Source organism: Emys orbicularis, chromosome 6 (genome assembly GCF_028017835.1).
Source record: "Emys orbicularis isolate rEmyOrb1 chromosome 6, rEmyOrb1.hap1, whole genome shotgun sequence".
In the NCBI taxonomy this organism is placed as follows: Eukaryota; Metazoa; Chordata; order Testudines; family Emydidae; genus Emys; species Emys orbicularis.
Window position 1 is genome coordinate 5,048,912 of NC_088688.1, and position 20,006 is coordinate 5,068,917.

At 46.0% G+C, this 20,006-nt stretch overlaps 1 protein-coding gene across 2 annotated transcripts; it reads right to left on the bottom strand.

The window, feature by feature from the left end:
* Window positions 1–1,232: 1,232 nt before the first annotated feature.
* NUDT2 (nudix hydrolase 2) lies at window positions 1,233–12,100 on the bottom strand. 2 transcript variants are annotated; one of them, XM_065406237.1, is made up of 3 exons: window positions 12,049–12,100; window positions 7,666–7,815; window positions 1,233–2,183 (listed from the first exon to the last, which is right to left on the bottom strand). In XM_065406237.1, the coding sequence occupies exons 2-3, from the start codon at window positions 7,799–7,801 to the stop codon at window positions 1,870–1,872; spliced, it is 450 nt and encodes a 149-aa protein (XP_065262309.1). In that variant the 5' UTR covers window positions 7,802–7,815; window positions 12,049–12,100; the 3' UTR covers window positions 1,233–1,869. The 2 variants fall into 2 exon arrangements, with proteins under 2 accessions (XP_065262309.1, XP_065262310.1); XM_065406238.1 differs by having other exon boundaries at window positions 7,666–7,811; window positions 12,049–12,094.
* Window positions 12,101–20,006: the final 7,906 nt, after the last annotated feature.

Here is a 20,006-nt window from a genome sequence, read left to right on the forward strand (position 1 = left end):
CGCACTCAAAAAACTGCTCAGTGACTTTGGCCATAAGAGAATTTGTGACTTATCAGCTCCGCCTTCAGCAGCCAAAAACAAAATGACCGTCCCTGACATTCTCCAGCCATTTGCTGAAGTTTCCCCCCCCCTCTAAAATATTAAGGAAGAACAGTTTCTTTTCTCTAAATAAAAGACATTGCACGCCACCTTTCCACCCTGAGCCATTGCCAACCAGCCGATGGCAGAGCAGTGACTCACCAAGAGTTTTATATTCCTGGTACACAACACTAATTTACAATTCTACAGCACTTACCATCCCTCCAAACCATAAAGCATTTAACGAATGCTACATATGCAGTGCCATTAAAATGCAGCTACCAACCATGGCTTTAACTAATACAGCACTTTTTGTTTTGGCCAATGGCGGTTCACTACTGTTGACTGGGTAGAATGGGTTACTTGAAAATGGCTCTGTATTCTTGTTTAATATATATTCTTGCACTTAAACAAAGCAATGCCATTGTTTACATGGTGCTGGTTAAGCAGAAGCTGAAAAATAACCATGAAAATATGACTGTGAAACAGCACACGTGGTTAGTAATTTCTCTCGCTTGTTTACTGATTTTCTTTAAAAAAACAACAACTTTGCTCTTTTATTGTTCTGCCTGTTACTAAAACACAACACCCCCCACATGCTCTTCATCACTCCCTGACATTTGGTTTGAAACAGTGTTCATAATAAAGTTGAGTTTAAAAAAATATCAGGAGAGTTGAAATCATTTCTCTTGCTAAGGCACAATGCACTGCTGTATCCGTGCAAATCATTCTGTAGAGATAAAATGGTCTCAATCCTACAAGGAGCTGAGTGCTCTCAATTCCTACTGATGTTAGCGGGAGCTAAAGGTGTTCAATGGCTTAGCACCTTGGGAGATAAGGCCCACAGACAAGAATTAATTATAGCTCTCACCTCTAACGTTCTAGCTCGTGTGTGCGTAGCACTGCTAGCTATTGCATGGAATGCCAGATGTGCTCAACGGCAAGTGACCACATTGCCCATTAGGGACTGCAACCCATAGGGAATATTAATACAGCTACTGGAGATTCAGCATTAGCTTAGATTTCTAGAGCAGAAGGTCCTCAGCTCAAAGTAGGCGTAGACTCATTATGCCACCAAGACCAAGTGTATAATATACTGCTGACCTTCAACGTGTGAGACACAGACCAAAATAAGAGACAACAAAACTAGCAGAGGGAGTTGGAAATTATCAGTTAAATTTTGTTCATCTCTAACAACTTCCATCCCAGGCTCTCAAAGCACTTTGCAAACATTAAACGCACAAGGTAAGGAAATACAACTCATGTTACAGTTGGCAAAGATGAAACGATTTGCCCAAGTTACCAGAAGGAGTCGGTGAAGCTGGGAATAGAGCCCAGCAGTTCTGGCTACTGCTCTTCTGCGCGAAACTCAGGATCTAATTTTTGTCATTGTATTTTATTATTAAAATTCTCCGTATGCTCCGTTTCTCAATACCGTCCTTCTGGGGTCAGGAGAGGTCAAGGATTCGATTTTCAATAGGCCCTGCAGCTGCTCAACACTTCTGAAATTCAGGGCATAAGTGACCTGATCAAAGCAACAAGGGGAGGGAGGTCAGTGCAGGGATCTCATCTCAGAGCTCTCTGGTTCATGCTTAGATCAGACCATGCTTTATGTGAGCTAGGATAACCTAGGGGAGATAAAAGCATAAGCGCCACAGAAGCTCAGAGTATCTTAACCCCATACAACAGGTTGGTATAAAATTTACATTTCTGCACAACCCCCGTTTTAGTCTTGTTAAAAGAGCAGCCCAGGTGTCTTTTAAAAATCCCCATTTTCCTCCATGAAAGCATTTATGCTTTGGAACAGAGAAACTGATGCACAGCTCTGAATGCGGCCTGCATCTCCTTATACTCAGCACATTTGCAGGCCTCTTCCAGGTTCAGCCAACGAAAAGCCTGATGCTCATCTGAGAGCTTGATCTCCGTGTTACAGTCGTTCATTTCTGCCAGCCAGTAGATGACTGTTTTGGGTTTGCTTCTGACAGTGTATTGCAGTTCCTTCTTAAACCCTTCAATGAGGGTGAACTGACTGGAATTGAGTCCAGCCTCTTCCTGTGTCTCCCGCAGGGCTGTCTGCAGGTCATCTTCACCCGGATCCACATGGCCTGCCCAGGGAGGGGAGAAAAATAAGTCTCTGAGAAAAAAACTGGCTGTTCTGATTGTGTTCATTCAATTGGCAATAGGGAAAACACATGTGCAGTATCTGATTTGCCACAAAGAACAGCTCACATGTCCTGTTGTTTAGACCCATTTGCATTAAAGATTGCAGAACACACATTGCAGTTCAAACCTTTTTATGTCCCTCTCAAGGGTTTTAGGATTAGGGTTCATCCCACTGCCAATCAGCACCCAGTGCACCAAATATGTGCCAGAAATCTCTTCCCATGTTATTCTCCTCCTTTCCAGTTCTGTGTTCCTATTGGAGCCCTGCACACCTGCAAAGCCCCAGATGAAGAGACCATCTTTCTGGCTAAGGAGAACAGGATTCATTAATGCTGTGCCTTAAGTGGCTTAGGGCCTGATTCTGCATCTTTTAATCAAGCAAGCAAGCCCATCAAAGTCAGTGGGATGTCCCACATGAACACAAACTAATCAACAAAAGGGATGCATAAGCAGGCCAGAACCAGAATGAGGAAGTCAACAAGCCTGATGCTCATGAAGGGCAGCACCAAGCACTTGATCTTCAGTTTTCATCATTGTTTTATATCCAAACATGAAAACTGCTGAGTAGTGAATCACAGAATCATAGAATATCAGGGTTGGAAGGGACCTCAGGAGGTCATCTAGTCCAACCCCCTGCTCAAAGCAGGACCAATTCCCAACTAAATCATCCCAGCCAGGTCTTTGTCAAGCCTGACCTTAAAAACCTCTAAGGAAGGAGATTCCACCACCTCCCTAGGTAACCCATTCCAGTGCTTTGCCCCCCTCCTAGTGAAATAGTATTTCCTAATATCCAACCTAAACCTCCCACAAAATAATAATTATTTTGTATCAACATACAAAAAATTTTGGGACAAGGAGTGAAGAATGCCAAATCTGATTCAAACTGCCTGGGGAAATATAGGTAGGCGTAATCTACCCATGTTGGATCCAGGACACGGACTAGCACCCTTCTCTTATTAAAAATGCCAGGGGATTGTTAATGATCAGGAACCTCCCTTTTATATTTCGGATGAAAGATGGCACTTCCTGCGCACAGTGCCCCTAGCAAGCCAATGGTTCACTACTGATTCAGAGGAAAGAGCATGTCCTACTGACCCATGAAACCAGGTGTTCCTTAGAGGTCTTTCACCCAAGTATTGACCTTGTCCAGATCAGCGTGGCTTGTGACTTCTCATAAGATGATATAGCAGCCTTCGTCCTTCATCGGTCCCCTTTTTGCCAGTCTCTGAAGCAGTCTTGGTGGCTGACTGCTTAGATGCCCTGGGCAGGAAGGGAAGCCTAGTTTTATTTATTTAGTCTGCAGAAGAGAAGAGTGAGGGGGGATTTGGTAGCAGCCTTCAACTACCTGAAAGGGGGTTCCAAAGAGGATGGATCTAGACTGTTCTCAGTGGTGGCAGATGACAGAACAAGGAACAATGGTCTCAAGTTGCAGTGGGGGAGGTCTAGGTTGGATATTAGGAAACACTATTTCACTAGGAGGGTGATGAAGCACTGGAATGGGTTCCCTAGGGAGATGGTGGAATCTCCATCCTTAGAGGTTTTTAAGGTCAGGCTTAACAAAGCCCTGGCTGGGATGATTTAGTTGGGATTGGTCCTGCTTTGAGCAGGGGATTGGACTAAGTGACCTCCTGAGGTCCCTTCCAACCCTGATATTCTATGATTCTATGATTATTAGTGTAGCTCTGCACTGTTAAAGTGGAGCTGTGGTTCACCTCCCGTACAGGTGGCTGCATTTCAGTGGTGAATCAAGAGATTATGAATACTACACACACACACACACACACACACACACACACAATTAGTAATGTTTCTAAAGTGGTTTGGATGGAAGCTGCTGTGTAGCTGTATGACTAATATCAAATTCAAGAGACCAATATCGCTGCACTGGGATGATAGTCCCGTGGCATGCAGCAGCTTGGAGTAAGGTTATTTCTCTTTCCCTCTCCAAGCCAGCCCTCTAGCCAGCCAGGTTACTATTCTAGTTCTTTCCATTCACTCTGGATTCCTCAGGATCACAATCACCATTTCAAATAGGGATAAATATAACATTCCCAAGTTGTTTTTACTTTCCCTGAGAAAAGCCAGATTTAGTTTTCTCATGAAAATTCCAGACAGAGACACAAATAGAACAAACCAGGCCAGGGCTCAGAAAAGCACATGCAACTGGGAGTCAAAGTAACTTTCAGAAGGAGAACAATATAAAGGGCTCAATTCATTCATGGTGTAACTCTACTGGTTTCAATAGAGGGCTATAATGGGATGTGCAGCCTCCCAGCCATCTATAGAGGGAAAGACTTATTTCATACCACTATTTATAACTGCAAGTCTAGGATCACCAAAGGGTCAAACAGGCTCCTAGTAGTGGGCACTAACTTGATAATCTGATGGCAGACATCCTCCAGAAAGGCAGAGGTCGATGTACCAGCTTCTCTAATAATTTCCCTCTCCTATCAGCATGACCTCAATTTTATTTAGGTTGAAAACACTGCCTTATATAAATTTGTTGAAGCCCAGATACCATGCTGATGGGAGTGTCAGTAATCTAGATGCGCTTCATCCACCCTTCTTAAGTACCAGGGGCATATGGGCAATGACACTGACTACCCCAGCTAAGGTAATAGAGGAAGGTTATGGTGAAAGTAATGGTAAGACAGCTGTGGCATTACCAGGAGTGAACACGTATTTAGACCTGCTATAGAGACAGCTATAGGTTTTTTTGGTCCATACCTGATGATGGGGAAAGACAAAGACCCAGATCCTCAAAGGGAAAATCAATGAAAGTTAGGAGCCTAATACCTTTGAGAACCTGGGCAAAAGTGTCTGTGTTGATTTCCCCCCCCAATCTGCAGCCTTCAGTGTGACTGATCACAGGGTGTTGTGCACAACACTTGCAGAGCCCAGAACTGCCCTCAAGTGGCTCTGCTCTTTTTCCCCTGAGAGAACCAGAGACACGAGTGGCATCATTCTGCCTATGTCCCAAGATCTCTGCCATGTGTACTACGAGGCCCAGTACTCCTACCCCTCCTGTTAGGTATGCATGCAAGGCGGCTATGGGGGATGTGGTATCGAAAGCATCACAGTGGTTTGAGCATTGGCCTGCTAAACCCAAGGTTGTGAGTTCAATCCTTGAGGGGGCCACTTAGGGATCTGGGGCAAAATCAGTACTTGGTCCTGCTAGTGAAGGCAGGGGGCTGGACTCGATGACCTTTCAAGGTCCCTTCCAGTTCTAGGAGATAGGATATCTCCATTAATTTAAAGTGTGAATGGCCAGCATAAAAGACAAAAAAAAAGACCTCCATGCAGTCCTGCTGTAGCATGATGGTGAGCTTCAGATGGTACAACATGCAGTAGCCTGAGCAAGAAAGGCCAACGAAAGTCCATCACACTGGGGGTCCCTGCTCTCCAATGACTCCCCATCTGAGACCTGATCCACTTCAAGGGTTAGGCTGTCATGCCATTAGGCTGTGGGAGGACAGTTAACTCTACATCTCTCTTTTCATCAGGGTCAGTTTTCTAAGTATGTAGCTGAACTTGGGACTCACGTCAAAGGAGATGTAGTTGATGCTGGTAGGCTAAGGGAAGCATCTGGAGATGACAACGCAGAGCTCTGCCTGCCTTTTGGTATTTGGAAGTACGAAGTGACACTATGGGGCTGGGAGCTGCATAAGTTACTTTTAAAAGATCAAAAAACAGCTGTGGCTCAAAGTGGCTTTTCCACCCATGTGCTCTTGGCAAGATGGTTATGACTTTTTCTTTCAAATCTGGACCTTGCCACGTTTATCCATGACTTCATCACCTCCAGATTTTATCAGTGCAATGTGCTCTACCTATGCCTGAAGCCCTCTCAGCAACTGCAGAACGCAATGGCTCATTCACCTAGTATTCCAGGATCTGCAATGGCTACCAGTTTGTTTCCATATAAAATTAAAGATTGCCATAATGGTATGGACCTAAAAAGTCCTAAATGGTGTGGCTCCTGGCTATCTGAGGTGCCTCTATATCCCTTTGGGATACTGTGGCAGCTAGGATCAGCTGGAACACTTGTGGCTAGCGTCAGGACATTCTCGATGAGGAACGCTCAATCACAGAACTCTCTTTACGCAGTGGATGGTCACAGTCCAGATTTGTTCGCTTTCCGGCACACTGCAAATTCTACTTACCCATGTTTTTGACTCGGAGGATACGGGGAGAGGTTTGCCTACCTTTTTCTTTATATGGGGCAGAGTTGCACTGAGATTACGCTATGAGATTGTTTTGGTTAGTGCACTGTACAAAATAAATATTTATCTAGGTGTGGTCAGCGCATGCGACATTGTGTCTGAAATATCCAGGAACTATCAAGACGAGTTGAGGAAGTGGGGGAAGAGAGAATAAAATCTGAAAGTTAAAAGTGATTTCTGCGTTGAATGCTCCCCACTACCAGAGTCTGAGGGAGGTTCAACCAAATGCCTTCTCTGCCATTCACCTTGAGTGATGAGCAAGGCTGTGATTTAGTCACAGAGGTCAGGGCAATCATGGAGTCCGTGACCTCTGTGACTTCTTTGGCTTCAACTGTCAGAAGCTGAAGCCGGGCCGGAGGTGGGACTATGCATCCCTGCCCTGCAGCTGTGGCTGGATCTGGGGCCGTGAGCTCCTGCCCCACAGCTTGCAGCAGGGGCTGGAGCCGGGGCTGTGTGCCCCTGCCCTGTGGCTTGCAGCAGGGGCTGCATCCCCCTGCACCAGGGGCGGGGCTGCAGTGGGGGTCGTGTGCCCCCCTCCTCCCCCGACCCAGCTGGGGCTGTGCGCCTGTGGCTGGGGTTGAAGCTGGGACTGCGTGCCTCTGCCCTGCAATTGTGGCCAGCTCCGGAGTGGGGGCTGTGTGTCCCCGCTGTGGCTGCGACTGCTGGAGCACGGGCTGTGTCCCTGCTATGGTGGGAGGGCTTGGCAGTTTTCCCCCATACCTCCCAACAAGACTCCAGCTGTCATTCCCCCCCCCCCCCCCGACCTAGCCCTGCCCCCCGGTTATTTTTAGTGACAGCACAGACAGGTTACGGGCTCCTGTGAATTTTTGTTTATTGCCCGTGACCTGTCCATGACAAAAATCTTAACCTTAGTGATGAGCCTCTGTACTACGCCCCAGGGCACTACCAGGGCCTGCCTCCCAATTAGTTATGCACATTCTACTTGCCATAGAGCTTCGGCTAATGCAAACCCAGGTCTGGCCATTGCCCAAGCTTCAATGCAGGATAAGGTGCATGCAGTTGAGTAAAAGGTGGGTGACACAGCTCTGGTGTTAATATAGTTAATTGTCTCAACTGCCACAAAAGACTGGTAGCCATTAGACTATTTGCCCTCAGAGGTCTTTACATTCTATAACGTCTCTGGTTCTTGGATACAAGGAACATTAGTGTTGATCTCTTTTAGCGTTATTGGAACAAACATCACCTTTGGGCGGGGTCCAGTGATGACTGCCATAGGATGTCTGCAGGAGAAGGTATTCAATGTTGTCACCGACTTTAGAAGAAGGGGATCCTGCCTGTAGCCTCCTGTAGATTATCAAACCACATGCTCTTAGAGCCATGGTCCTCCTGCTACCTGCAATGAAAGCAAATATGAATGCAGAGGATTAATCATGACAAACAGGAATAACAGCATCTACGGAGGCAATTGCACTAGATGTGAAGTATGTGATGGGGTAAAGCCCTTATTGAACCAGAAGTGAGGGGGAGAGAGCTGATTTGCTCGACAAACTGTCAATCACCCAGACAGACAGGGGGGAGACTTCCTTTCTCTGCAGGATTCTGGATAAGGAAGCCCTCTATAAAACTCCTGTCTCCATCTCAGCTAGAGTCATAATTTTAGGACTGGTCATCTAGAGGAAGCTAGGCCTGTTATAAAAAGTTGGGAGTACTCTGGATGGGTAAATGGACTCATATTATAGTATAGAAAGGTGTGTTTTGCTTGTTGGTTTTTTTTTTCTGATTTAAAATATATTTTTTGTTATTACTTTTTGTTAAACTCCTCTGAACTGGCCCCTGGTGATTTGTTTGGACAACCTTGCTACGGCGCTCTGCTAGAGTTCAGATGGACACCCCAAACTTCTCCATGATATTTATCTCCAGCATGCATGAAGACATGCACATAACAATGTCAGTAGTTATAGTTACACCTCTGCTTAGCAGGGTGAAAGCATATCCTCTTTCCTTTGCCTTGAAACCACCAAGTCACGAACTACATAAAACCTGACACAAAAATCAAACAAGCTCAGCTGGTTCCACCCATTTGAGCATGAAATCTTAGCAGTTGTTAACTACAAACCACAAAGAATATTGGAAGAGAAGAGAATAAAACAAAGGGAAATTAATGATAAATACTCCGTTTCTAAGTCTTCTATCCTCAGAGACTGCTTACACCTTAAAACTCACAGGAAGTAGCACAGCATTAGACAAGCTCTTTTCCAGATGTGATACAGGTTGCCCGGGGCTGGCCAGCAAGTCAGTGGTAGAAGTGAGAAGGGGAAGCCCAGTGGCCCGGGACCCCTGTTTCCATGGCTCTAGCCATTAGGTTGTAATGGAAAAAGGCACAGAAGTAGTTTAAGCCCTAATATGATGTTCAGTGCCACATTTAAATAATACATTTAAACATAACATGTTTCATGTTTGGATTGTCTAGTTGTATACAGAGGTGATGCATCTGAAGAAGTGAGGTTTTTACCCACGAAAGCTTATGTCCAAATAAATCTGTTAGTCTTTAAGGTGCCACCAGACTCCTTGTTGTTTTTTTAGAGGTGATACTGTTACCTCTATTTTACAGATGGGAAAATTAAGGCACAGAGAGGGGAAATGACTTGTCCAGGAAGCTGTGGCAGTCCCAGGTTAGTATCCAGCTGTCCTGACTAACCAGTAGAAAGGCTGCTCCCCTACTGTTTAGTTGCTGTCAATAGGCTGCAAGCTATGCCGGTATTTCCACCCATTGGTACGGCACCTGTGGCACGAGGGTAATCAGCAAAGCTCTGAGATTTGTATGTATCCATTCTGGAGGATCTGAAATCATTAGGAGTGATTCTACCTGCTCTTCAGGTCTGTAGCAATGCAAACCAATTATGTAGGATATTAGCACCATCTCCTGTACATGCCTGGAAATTCCATGCTTCAAGAGTATGGAAGCTAGACATGGGAAGAACCTCCACTCTGAAACCTGTCAACAATTCTCATTTGCAAAGCACATCTGTGTACAAGCAAACAAGTCCAGCTGTGAGTTGTGCCTAGACAGCAGACACCAGCCCTGCTGCGAAACAGGTGAAAGCAGGATTAGCCCTGGTGTGTGTCGACCTGCAAACATGTCCCCCACCACCAGCTGGTTCATTCTAAACATCTACCCAGGACCTTAGCTCTTTGCACCCTATGTACATATTCATAGCTTTTAAGGCCAAAAGGAACCATTATCTCATCTAGTGAGTCTGACCTCCTGTATAACACAGGCCAGAAAATCTCACCCAGCCATTTCTCCATCAAGCGCACGTGATTCTCAAGTCCCCTCACCAAACTTTTCAGTGACAATTTAACACTACATCTCTTCAACCTCCCTCTCATTCCTGTATTTCTCACAGAGCCATTTCAAGAGTTTGTCACCTACAGATATTAACTGATTCATCCTCCAACCCTCCATGAGCAGGGCCCTACCAAATTCACTGCCATGAAAAGCGCGTCACGGACCGTGAAATCTGGTCTTTTGTGTGCTTTTACCCTATACTACACAGATTTCACGGGAGACCAGCATTTCTCAAATTGGGGGTCCTGACCAAAAGGGAGTTGTGGGGGGGGGTCACAAAGTTATTTTGGGGGGGTCACACTGCCTTCAGAGCTGGGCGGCCAAAGAGCAGCGGCTGTTGGCAGAACACCCAGCTCTGAAGGCAGTGATCCGCCAGCAGCAGCACAGAACTAAGGGTGGCAATACCATACCATGCCAGTCTTACTTCTGCACTGCCGCCTTCAGAGCTGGGCGGCAAGAGAGTGGCGACTGCTGACCAAGGGCCCAGCTCTGAAAGCAGCAGCGCAGAAGTAAGGATGGAAATACCATACCATTCTTACTTCTGTGCTGCTGCTGGCGGCGGCTCTGCCTTCAGAGCTGGGCTCCTGGTCGGCAGCCGCCATTCTCTGGCTGCCCAGCTCTGAAGGCAGTGCCGCTACCAGCAGCAGCGCAGAAGTAAGGGTAGCAGTACCGCAACCCTCCCTACAATAACCTTGCAAACCTCCCCATAACTCCTTTTTGGGTCAGGACCCCCACAATTACAGCACTGTGAACTTTCAGATTTAAATATTTGAAATCATGAAATTTACAATTTTTAAAATCCTATGACTGTGAAATTGACCAAACTGGACCATGAATTTGGTAGGGCCCTATCCATGAGGGAGGTAAGGGCTGTGATCCCCGTTTAAGAAAGAGCAGTAGAGAGACATCACTCTCTCTGGTGGAGCTGGCTGTATCATTTGTGGGTCCCCAAAAACCCACCGGAGAATTAGGCAGGGAGCAGCCTCACCCTCTGCTCCCACCAACTGCCAGCTGGCTCCTACTATGCGGTGTTCTAACTTGAACCAAGGAGGTAACAGTGCTTGTTGGAGACACGGAGTTCAAGGCCACTAGGGTCGAGGCAGGGTATGAAACAGTGAGACGTTTAGGTGGAGGTGGAGCAGTACACATTGAGAAGTGATGGGAAGTGGCTTGGCCCACTTGCATGCTAGGAAGTGGGAGAGCCAGGCCTCTCCATTCAGGGAGGAATAGTGTACATGGGGAAGAGAAGGAGCTGGCCTGCTGGAGGTTGAGTAGGAGATGCAGAGGGAAGAGGAAATCCAGGTTGCGCAGATCAAAGCTGAGTAATAATATATCTACCTCTTCTATAGTGCTTTAACTAGCGCCAGGGTCAGCCAGGTCAGCGGCAGAGCTGGGAAGAGAACTCAGCCAACGTGATTTTATTGTGATTCTTGTACTATGTGGCGTGTTTTTTAAAGCCACGTGGAAACGTGAGACCCTCAGTTTTCATTTAAAACTAAAAAATAAGTGTCTAATCCTGACTGTGGTGCAAAGCTTGAAAACGTGACCCCAAGAGGCACGAACCCCAGAAGGCAAGTAAAAAGAACCCCAGCTGTGTTGTGTTGTTAGAAACCTTGTTATGATTTTCAAACCAATCCCATAATTTTCTGCGGCCCGACTCATGATTTTTGAAAACTTGGAGCTGCAATGCTAGTAATGCATGGGAGTGGTAGGATGGGATGGGGTCTGGAACTCTTCGGTCACGGCAACGCAGCACATGCTGGGAAGAGGAGGGGTCTGGGTGCTCTGGGTCGAGAGAGCAGCGTACGCACACTAGGAAACAAGGGGTGTCTGCGCCCTTCAGACTGAGCCAGGGCAGCGCACTGTGCAAAGCATGTGCCGGAAAATCTGCTGTGGAGGTGGGACAGTAAACTGGGAATCGAGAGGCTGGGTTTGCCCACTCCCACAACAGTGTTAGCTCCCCCCTCTCTCGCCCCCAATCAACCCCAGGGTTCCCCCTTCCCCCAATCAACCCCAGGGCCTGCCTCTCTCTCTCCCCCCCAATCAACCCCAGGGCCCCCCCTCCTCTCCCCACCCCCCACTGCCCCAATCAACCCCAGGGCCCCCCCTCCTCTCCCCACCCCCCACTGCCCCAATCAACCCCAGGGCCCCCCCTCCCAATCACTCGCAGGGGCTCCACTCCTCTAAACACCTCCCCACCCCGCCCTCTCAAATCACTCCCAGGTCCCCCTCCCCCCTAACCGAGCCTGCCCTGCCCCCAACCCAGCCCTCTCTCACCTGGCTGCCAGCTCCTGCTCTTCCGGGACAAAAGGAATCAGCGCTAAGGGGCGGGGCTGATACACACTGACACCAGCCTCAGCCAATCACACATGCAGGAAAGAGCCAATGGGAGGGCTCGATTTGGGACGCTCTGAATGGGATTTGGCAGCTCGCGCGGTCCGTCACACACCCCTAGCTTCCGATTGGTCAGCGGGGAAAACGCCGCCCCTTCCTTTGCGTCCCATTCGCTTGTTCCGGGTACGGGCGGCGCCAGTCTGGGCGCGAGCGTTCGAACAGGGCAGGCGGGGTTGCTATGGGGACGCGGCCTAGTCGCGGCTGCCAGAGCCTGCGTGGGGTGCGAGTCACGAGTCTGCCGGGGTCTAGCCCCGGGGAGGGCGGGAGCGGTGCTGCCCGCAGGTAAGTAGCACGTGGGCTCATGGGGTGAGAGGGCAGCGGGGTCAGAGGGCGGGGGCACCCCAAATTGGGGGAGGTTAGGGTGCAGTTGCCAGAGAGACGATGGGCCCGGTGGGCCCTGACCTGTCTTGGTCCTGGGCGTTACCATGGAGACAGCGGGGCCGAGGGGGCGCTGCCCATCCTCGATCCGAGCATCGTGCAAACAAGCAGGTCAAGTGGGGCCCGTTCTCTAGACAGCCGTGGCCATGGAGATGGTGGGTCCGGATGCCTGTCTCCATCCCAGCATTAGCAGGCATGTTACGGGTCCCACTGAGCAGGTGAATGTCACCAGCGGGTCCCACACTGCCCCAGAGACCAGGAGGCCCAGATCTGCCCCTGCCCTTTCTCAGAATGGATGATGCCATGGAGACAATGGGTCCTAGGAGGTGCTGCCCCGTCTCATAGACACCCAGAGTCCAAGGCCAGCAGCAGCGACCACCAGATCAGCTAGTCTGACCCCTGCTTAGCACAGGCCGCCCAGCTCCCGGCACTCGAAATGAGACCAAAGTATTATAGCATACCGAAAACCAGAGTATTGAAATTGAAGGAGATATCCCATCTCCTAGAACTGGAAGGGACCTTGAAAGGTCATTGAGTCCAGCCCCCTGCCTTCACTAGCAGGACCAAGTACTGATTTTGCCCCAGATCCCCAAGTGGCCCCCTCAAGGATTGAACTCACAACCCTGGGTTTAGCAGGCCAATGCTCAAACCACTGAGCTATCCCACATAATCATTTCCCTATTATGTGCCACAGGCAGAGAATAGGAGGGACTGAGGCACAATAGGGAAATGATGAAGTGAAATACACCCAGGTAATCCCGGCAAGTGCCCGCACCTACATGCTGCAGAGGAAGATGGAGGGAAAAAAACCCAAGGTCACTGCCAGTCAGACCTGGAGGAAAATTGCTTCCCAACATATAGCGATCAGTTAGCACTGATCTGAGCACTGCCAAAGAAGTGACAAGTCCCAGCATGCATTGCCTCATTCTTATTTGAACATCGGTGTTGAGAATATGGATTCTACTGGGCACTACCCCATTGTGAGCCAAGTGCCACCACAGAGCTGCCAACTGCCTTTGGGCAGTACCCCGTCTCGACCCTCTGCTGTTGCCAAGCCAATGGGTCTCATCAGGCCCTGCCTTATTTCACTGTGGATATTGCCCTGTGGAAACAGGATCTCAGCAGGTGCTGCCACATCTTGATCTGAGCATCGCCACAGAGATGATGGGTACCAGTGGGCACTGCCCCATCTCAGTCTGAGCTTTGCCAGGGAGTGACAAGTCCTAATGGATGCTCCCCATTGTCTGATTCGGTTTGAGTGTCACGAAGGATGTGACTACTGGACCCAGCGTGGAATGCTCTGCCTCGATCCTCTTGGTTACCCTGACATTGTATTGTGGCTTCTGCAATCTCAGGTGGGCTGCCACCTCCCCATATCTATTAAGAAAACCAGATTGGCTGCAATTTGCTCTATTTTATGCAAATGAGGTCAGGCCCATGGATTCCTTCCAAGTTGTGAACATGACACCTAGTATGGTCATTTGCCTGCTCAGATTTATATTCAGCTCATTATGACAGAATGTTTATTTAGATTGTAAGCTCTTTGGGGTAGGGACTGTCTCTTTTTCTTTCTTCTGTTTATACAGTGCCTGGCACAATGGAGTCCTGGTCCATGACCGGCTGTGAGGAGCCACAATAATATAAATTATTAAGAATAATAGTAGAGATAAAAGTCTTTTTGTCTCAAAGCATCCAGCACATGGATATGCTGATACACACCCAGGAATCACTGAAATGCAGCCTGCTGAGGGGAAAGGCCTAATAGATGTTTGAAATAGACGCTGTTAAGTTAGACAGCATATTTATAACAATTATCCTTCTTCTCACATACTCTGAAGGAGTTCACTGACATACCCAGTCTATCTACTTTTATGGCCCCCACCACGTCTGAGTGCCTGGCACTTTCTCTTTGGGTGCACTAGCAATAGTGACTGGATCACGTTCATTTACCTCTCTGAAAACCATATGCCCTCTTACCCATTCACTCTTTAAGAGCACTGTGCAATGAGATGAACTGCTCAGAATTGTCCGACCGAGAGCGTCTCCATGACAGAGCCTAAATTGATTTTGATTTTTTCTTCTCCACTGAACTGGAAAATCTAAGCAATTGGTGAAATGTGGGGGCTTTTGAGTTGGGGAAACTATAAATACAGAGGAAGTTGGTTGCTATGAAACTGATTCAGTAAACACACACACAGAGTGAAAGGATAACTTCAAACATACAGCAACTTGCCTTTATGTAGTTACAAAATGAAACAAACATTCTAAACCATTTGGAAGCGTTGCCTACAGGAGGAGCCTAGGCACAATTTTCAAATAATCAGCATCCTAATATAACCCACAGATTATTTTTCATTAGCATGTGGTTGAATATTAGACATTTCCCATCTCCATTCAGCTGTTGTTTTAAGCAGTTGTCGAGTATCAGCTGTGGAATGGAGTCTCTTCTGCTGAGGTCATCAGCCTATAATTAATAAGAGGGAATGATTATAATAATTAGCAGGCTTTTGTAAATTAAAAAAACCCTAATTTATTTCAAAAGAACAAAATTTGTGTTTGGTTGTGGCTTTTTAATCAGTTTCAGATCACGCTTAAATTTAATGGTAGTCCAATTACCAGGTTGGGGCACGATCATTAATGTATCAGTAACATAGGAATTAGGAAACTTGGTGTATGGGGAGGATAGAAATAGTTTTTCATTGTCCAGATGTAAAATGTTTATCAGATAACATGGAAGATATATGCTCCTCTTCCAAATGCTTTTCTCATACTAGAATATGTAAACAGTTGTCCTTTTCCAGTGTTCAGCTTTCTTCCCTGTTTCTTCAAAATGGGCTTGTATAATTCTTGTTCCAGCAACATATAGAAGTATATAATATCAAGGTGCATAAATACATAGTGAGTAGCATGGTATAATATTGTGGCCTTACAAATGTGCCCTCTGCTCTGATAAATATTTTATATCCACAAATCACATAACTAATTTATGGAAAATTGTGCTCGTATTACTGTTATCCCATTCCCTCTCACACTTTTGCACCTGTTTGATTCCTACCCCCATCTATTGCATTTTGTATTCACTACAATTGTGAGTTCTTTGTTGAAGGGACTGTCTTTTACTATATGTCTTGTACAGTGCTTAGCACAATGGAGCCTTGCCATGGCTGGCACCTCTAGCCACTGATGTAATACAGATCATAATAATTGATAAAATGATAGGGAACTACAAATGGTCAGAGAAGTGTAAAATACCTTGCAGAGTGTAATGGGATAGTGCACTTGTCCAGTAGTGCACAAAATTTCCAGTCATGCTCCCCCTTACCATTAATGGAATCTCTCCACGCCCACCCCGCCCCCTTCATTACTGCACAGCCAAGGCTTCCTCAGCAGCGGAGCTTGGGCTGAAGGTGGAGCTGGGGGCAGAACTGGGGATGGGGGAAGAGCTGGGGCTAGAGGCAGAACTGGTCTGAGAGTGGAGCAGGGGGGAGGAGTGGTACTGGGAACGTATCTGGCATGAAGGCAGAGCTGGGCCTGGAGGTGGAGCAGGACTGGGGGCTGAACGGGACAGAGGTGGAGCTGGTCTGGGGGCGGAGTGAGGCTGGAAACATGGCGCTCACTCCCCACCCTTGTGGGGGCCAGGCCGGGCACTGCCGCAAGCCCTCTTGAACATTCCTCTGTGCCCCGCTAGGCATACCCCCCCAGTTTGGGGACCACTGAATTAGCCTTTCACCTCTAGAGTCCTGAGTTCAGATTCAGCCTTGGGCTACTGCTGAAAATCAGTTTGGAGTTCAAAGAAGCTAGAGATGGAGTGAGATCTATGAGGTCATGTAGTTTATCTCTACCCTTGCACCCGAGGCCAATGCAGAATTGTCTGGCTAGACTGGTCTCATTCTAGTCCCCTATTTATATACTTCATAAAACCACCAAGAACTTTGGCATGATTGGCAGTCTGTGCTCAAGAGAGGTTCAGGGCTGGAGTAGTATTGTTGCAGATGACAAGTGAGATGTGTTGGTAGAACTGTGAGCTGGAGAGGTAACATGCATAGGACTTGCCTATTCTGTGTCTCCCAGTTCCTCACATTCATGAACTTATTTTTAAAAAGTAGTTTAAAAAGCCAGAGATACTGCAGTGATAGGCACCATGCAAATAGGTAAACAAGGTTGTAGGACATAGATCACCAATTATTAGTTAACCTTGTCTGACATCAACTAAAATCACCATGAGTAAAACATTAACGATTAAACTATCATTAAGATTTAGAGAGACAAGGTGGGTGACGTAATATCTTTTATTTGACCAATATCTGTTGGTGAGAGAGACAAGCTTTCAAGCTTGCCTCACCCACCTTGTCTTTCTAATATTCTGGGACCAACATGGCTAGAACAACACTGCATACATTAAGCTTTAGAGTTAACACCCCACTGACTTGAAGGCAGACATTTCATGCCTCCCTTACACCTGTTGATTTGAAAGGCATCATTGCATTTGTTCACATTTTTAAGGTTGTCACCACTTTGTGCCTCCATTTCCCCATGTCTGAAATGGGGATAAAGATACTCTGGTTTATAAAGTACTGTGAGAGCTGTGGATGAAAAAGTCTATAAGAGCTAGTTTATGATTATGGTTATTATTATTAGAAACATTTTTAAATGATGGCTCTAATCCTAGAGTACAATTTTGTGGTAAGAGGCGGATTGTCTAGCAAATTCCCTGGCTTCTGAAAACAAGGTTTCCATTGGCATCCACTCCTGTTGCCCAGTTTTTCTCTATCTGTATGTCTTTTTTTAGAAAAGCAAACATCTAATACCACGCACTGGAATTCTTTTCTGATGACAAACCATTCATGGTGTGATTCTATGATTATGATGCCACCATGATATAAAACTAAAGTACTGCATTACAACACTATTTTTCTGTTGTTTTGCTTATATGTATATTAGCCATCTGTTCCAGCAAGTATAACAGGCACAGGATTGTCAGAAGATAAGTTCATAGTATAAGAAAACATGTAGCACTTTACACTAAGTTTTGGATATAGGTTATGATAATATTGTTTTATATTCTCATAATGCTTTTCAACTTACATATATTGGTACTGAAATGGAGTCAAATGGTTATTTGGCACACAGCACTGCATTGTGTGTGTGTGTAACACTTTGGCTGAGGACATTCCAGCAAGCCCCTCTTATACCAAAATACCATGGCATTTTTAATGTCCATGCACAGCAGACAGGCCCTCGTTTACTGTCCCTAAGCCAGAGATCCTGGATGTTTCAAATCTGAAACTTAGAAGAGTCAATAACTATCCCTCTGTCAGGGTGTGTGTATATTAGTAACTAGGGTACTGTAGGTAACAGACTCAATATGTTTCATTTTTGATATGACAGGCCTGCTTCGGTGTCTTCTGTCAAAGCAACTGTGTCACTTTGCATGAGACGAATGTGAGCACTACAAAATAAAGCTGAATCTTTGTGCCATCCAAAGATGTGAATGGCAACCACTTTGAATTGCAAAGAGTTGCAAAGCGCCCTGTGTTTCTATGAAGAACAGAAATCTAAAACAAATTGAGTGGCAAATTGCTCTCTACACTTGATGTGGCTTGACCTTATAAATATGTTTCGATAGAAAACTCAACTTGCACAGAAACAGCTCCCCTTTTTCCAAATGTATTTCATAATCAAGTATTTTAACAGATCCTAGGATTGGGGCTCAATTCTGTTCCCACTGGAAGTTGTGCCATTGACTTCAATGGGAGCAAGATCAGGCTTTGATATTAAAATATTGTAATGAAGTATGTTGTTTTAGATTTTTGCTTGAGAGAACATCATTGCCTGATGTGTACAAAATGAATGTACTTGCATCCTGATGAAAACTCAGAAGACTGATGGTTATTCACGATAAGAAAATCAGGGAAGTCTCCTTCTTCACCAGCAGATGGCACTGGAGTTAACAATATAGTGTTTCTAGAAAACATGCAAATAACTGGGCTAGCCCCTCTCAAGAAATGAAACAAGAAAGCAATTTTTTTGAAGAATTGAATTTTTGTTTGAAAATCAAAATGTGTACTCTTCTTGATGCCTAAAAATTATTACATAAATTAAATTATCCTTTTTTGGGGGAAAAGCCATTCAACTCTTTGTACACTTCATCATGGAATATATATAAAAACTTAATTTCTTATAGAATTTTGGAACTTTAAAAAAAAAAAAAATCTCATAACTTCTGTACCCAGGCAAGTCTGCCTATTTTCCCTTCTTCTTTCACTCGCCACAAAGCTGAACCCAGTTCAGTTATATGGGAGTAAATATTGTAACTGGCTTTTATGCTGCTGTTAATGTGTTTGTGTTTAATATTATATATAATATAAAGATGGTAAATATAATCTAGGGCATAATCCTGCACTGGCCAACAAGAAATGGACAGTATTTGGTCCTGCCATGAGGGCAGGGGACTGGACTTGATGACCTCTCGAGGTCCCTTCCAGTCCTAGAATCTGTGAATCTATGAAACATGGAATCTAACAGATCTTTTCCATCTTGAACGTCTATGATTCTTGGCATCTGAAATGAGTTTGCCAGCCTAGTGTTCCATTTACTCTTTTCACCACACAGACAAGGTCATCTGTACCAGTGAGTGGGATCCTAACTAGAGTTACTGTTTGAACATATAGGCTGGGATAATGATGGCTTAACTTTCTCCCATTAACTTCCAAAATAGTAGAGTTAGCAGAATGCTGAGTGCTTTTAAACATTCCACCCATACTGTATATGGCGGCTAGACTACGTGAGCTATTGGATTCCTCACACCTTTCTCTTTTAATTCTCTGTTCTGTTTTTTCCCGAGGAACTAATAATCTCAGCAGCAGCTCTATCTTTACTTGGACTTTCCCACCGAAACATTGAGTAGGACTCCCCATTTAACAGTGGTTTTGCCTTCAAACTTGTTAAGTTTTATTGCTCAACCACTGGTAATTTCATTCTGGTTGATCCTTCTTTATAAATCAGACCCTTGCTCCTAAGTCTAATGCAGCTTTTAAATTTCTGTAATATCCTATTCAGTCAGCATATTATTAGACAGAAGGTATATTTTTACTAGACAGACTTAGTTTGCCATTGATTTTAATGATAGCAGGTGAAGATTTTGGGGGGGGAGGTTTCCAGCAAGTTAATTTTCTTAATATATTAGGCTAGGTCTACACTACGGGGAGGAGGGTCGACCTAAGATACGCAACTTCAGCTACGTGAATAGCGTAGCTAAAGTTGCGTATTTTAGGTCGACTTACCTGGCTGTGAGGACAGCGGCGAGTCGACCGCTGCCCTGCTGCCGTCGACTCCGCTTCCGCCTCTTGCCGGGGTGGATTTCCGGAGTCGACGGCAGAGCGATCAGGGATCGATTTTATCGCGTCTTCACTAGACGCAATAAGTCGATCCCCAATAGATCGATTGCTATCCGGCGGGTAGTG

What these genes read in the sequence shown, in the direction of transcription:
- NUDT2 (XM_065406237.1), bottom strand. Translation starts at nt 7,801, where the DNA reads ATGGCTCTAAGAGCATGTGGTTTGATAATCTACAGGAGGCTACAGGCA. An exon ending in TCACTGGACCCCGCCCAAAG is followed by an intron (nt 2,184 to 7,665) that starts GTGATGTTTGTT and finishes CTCCCTGGGCAG; the next exon opens with GCCATGTGGATCCGGGTGAA.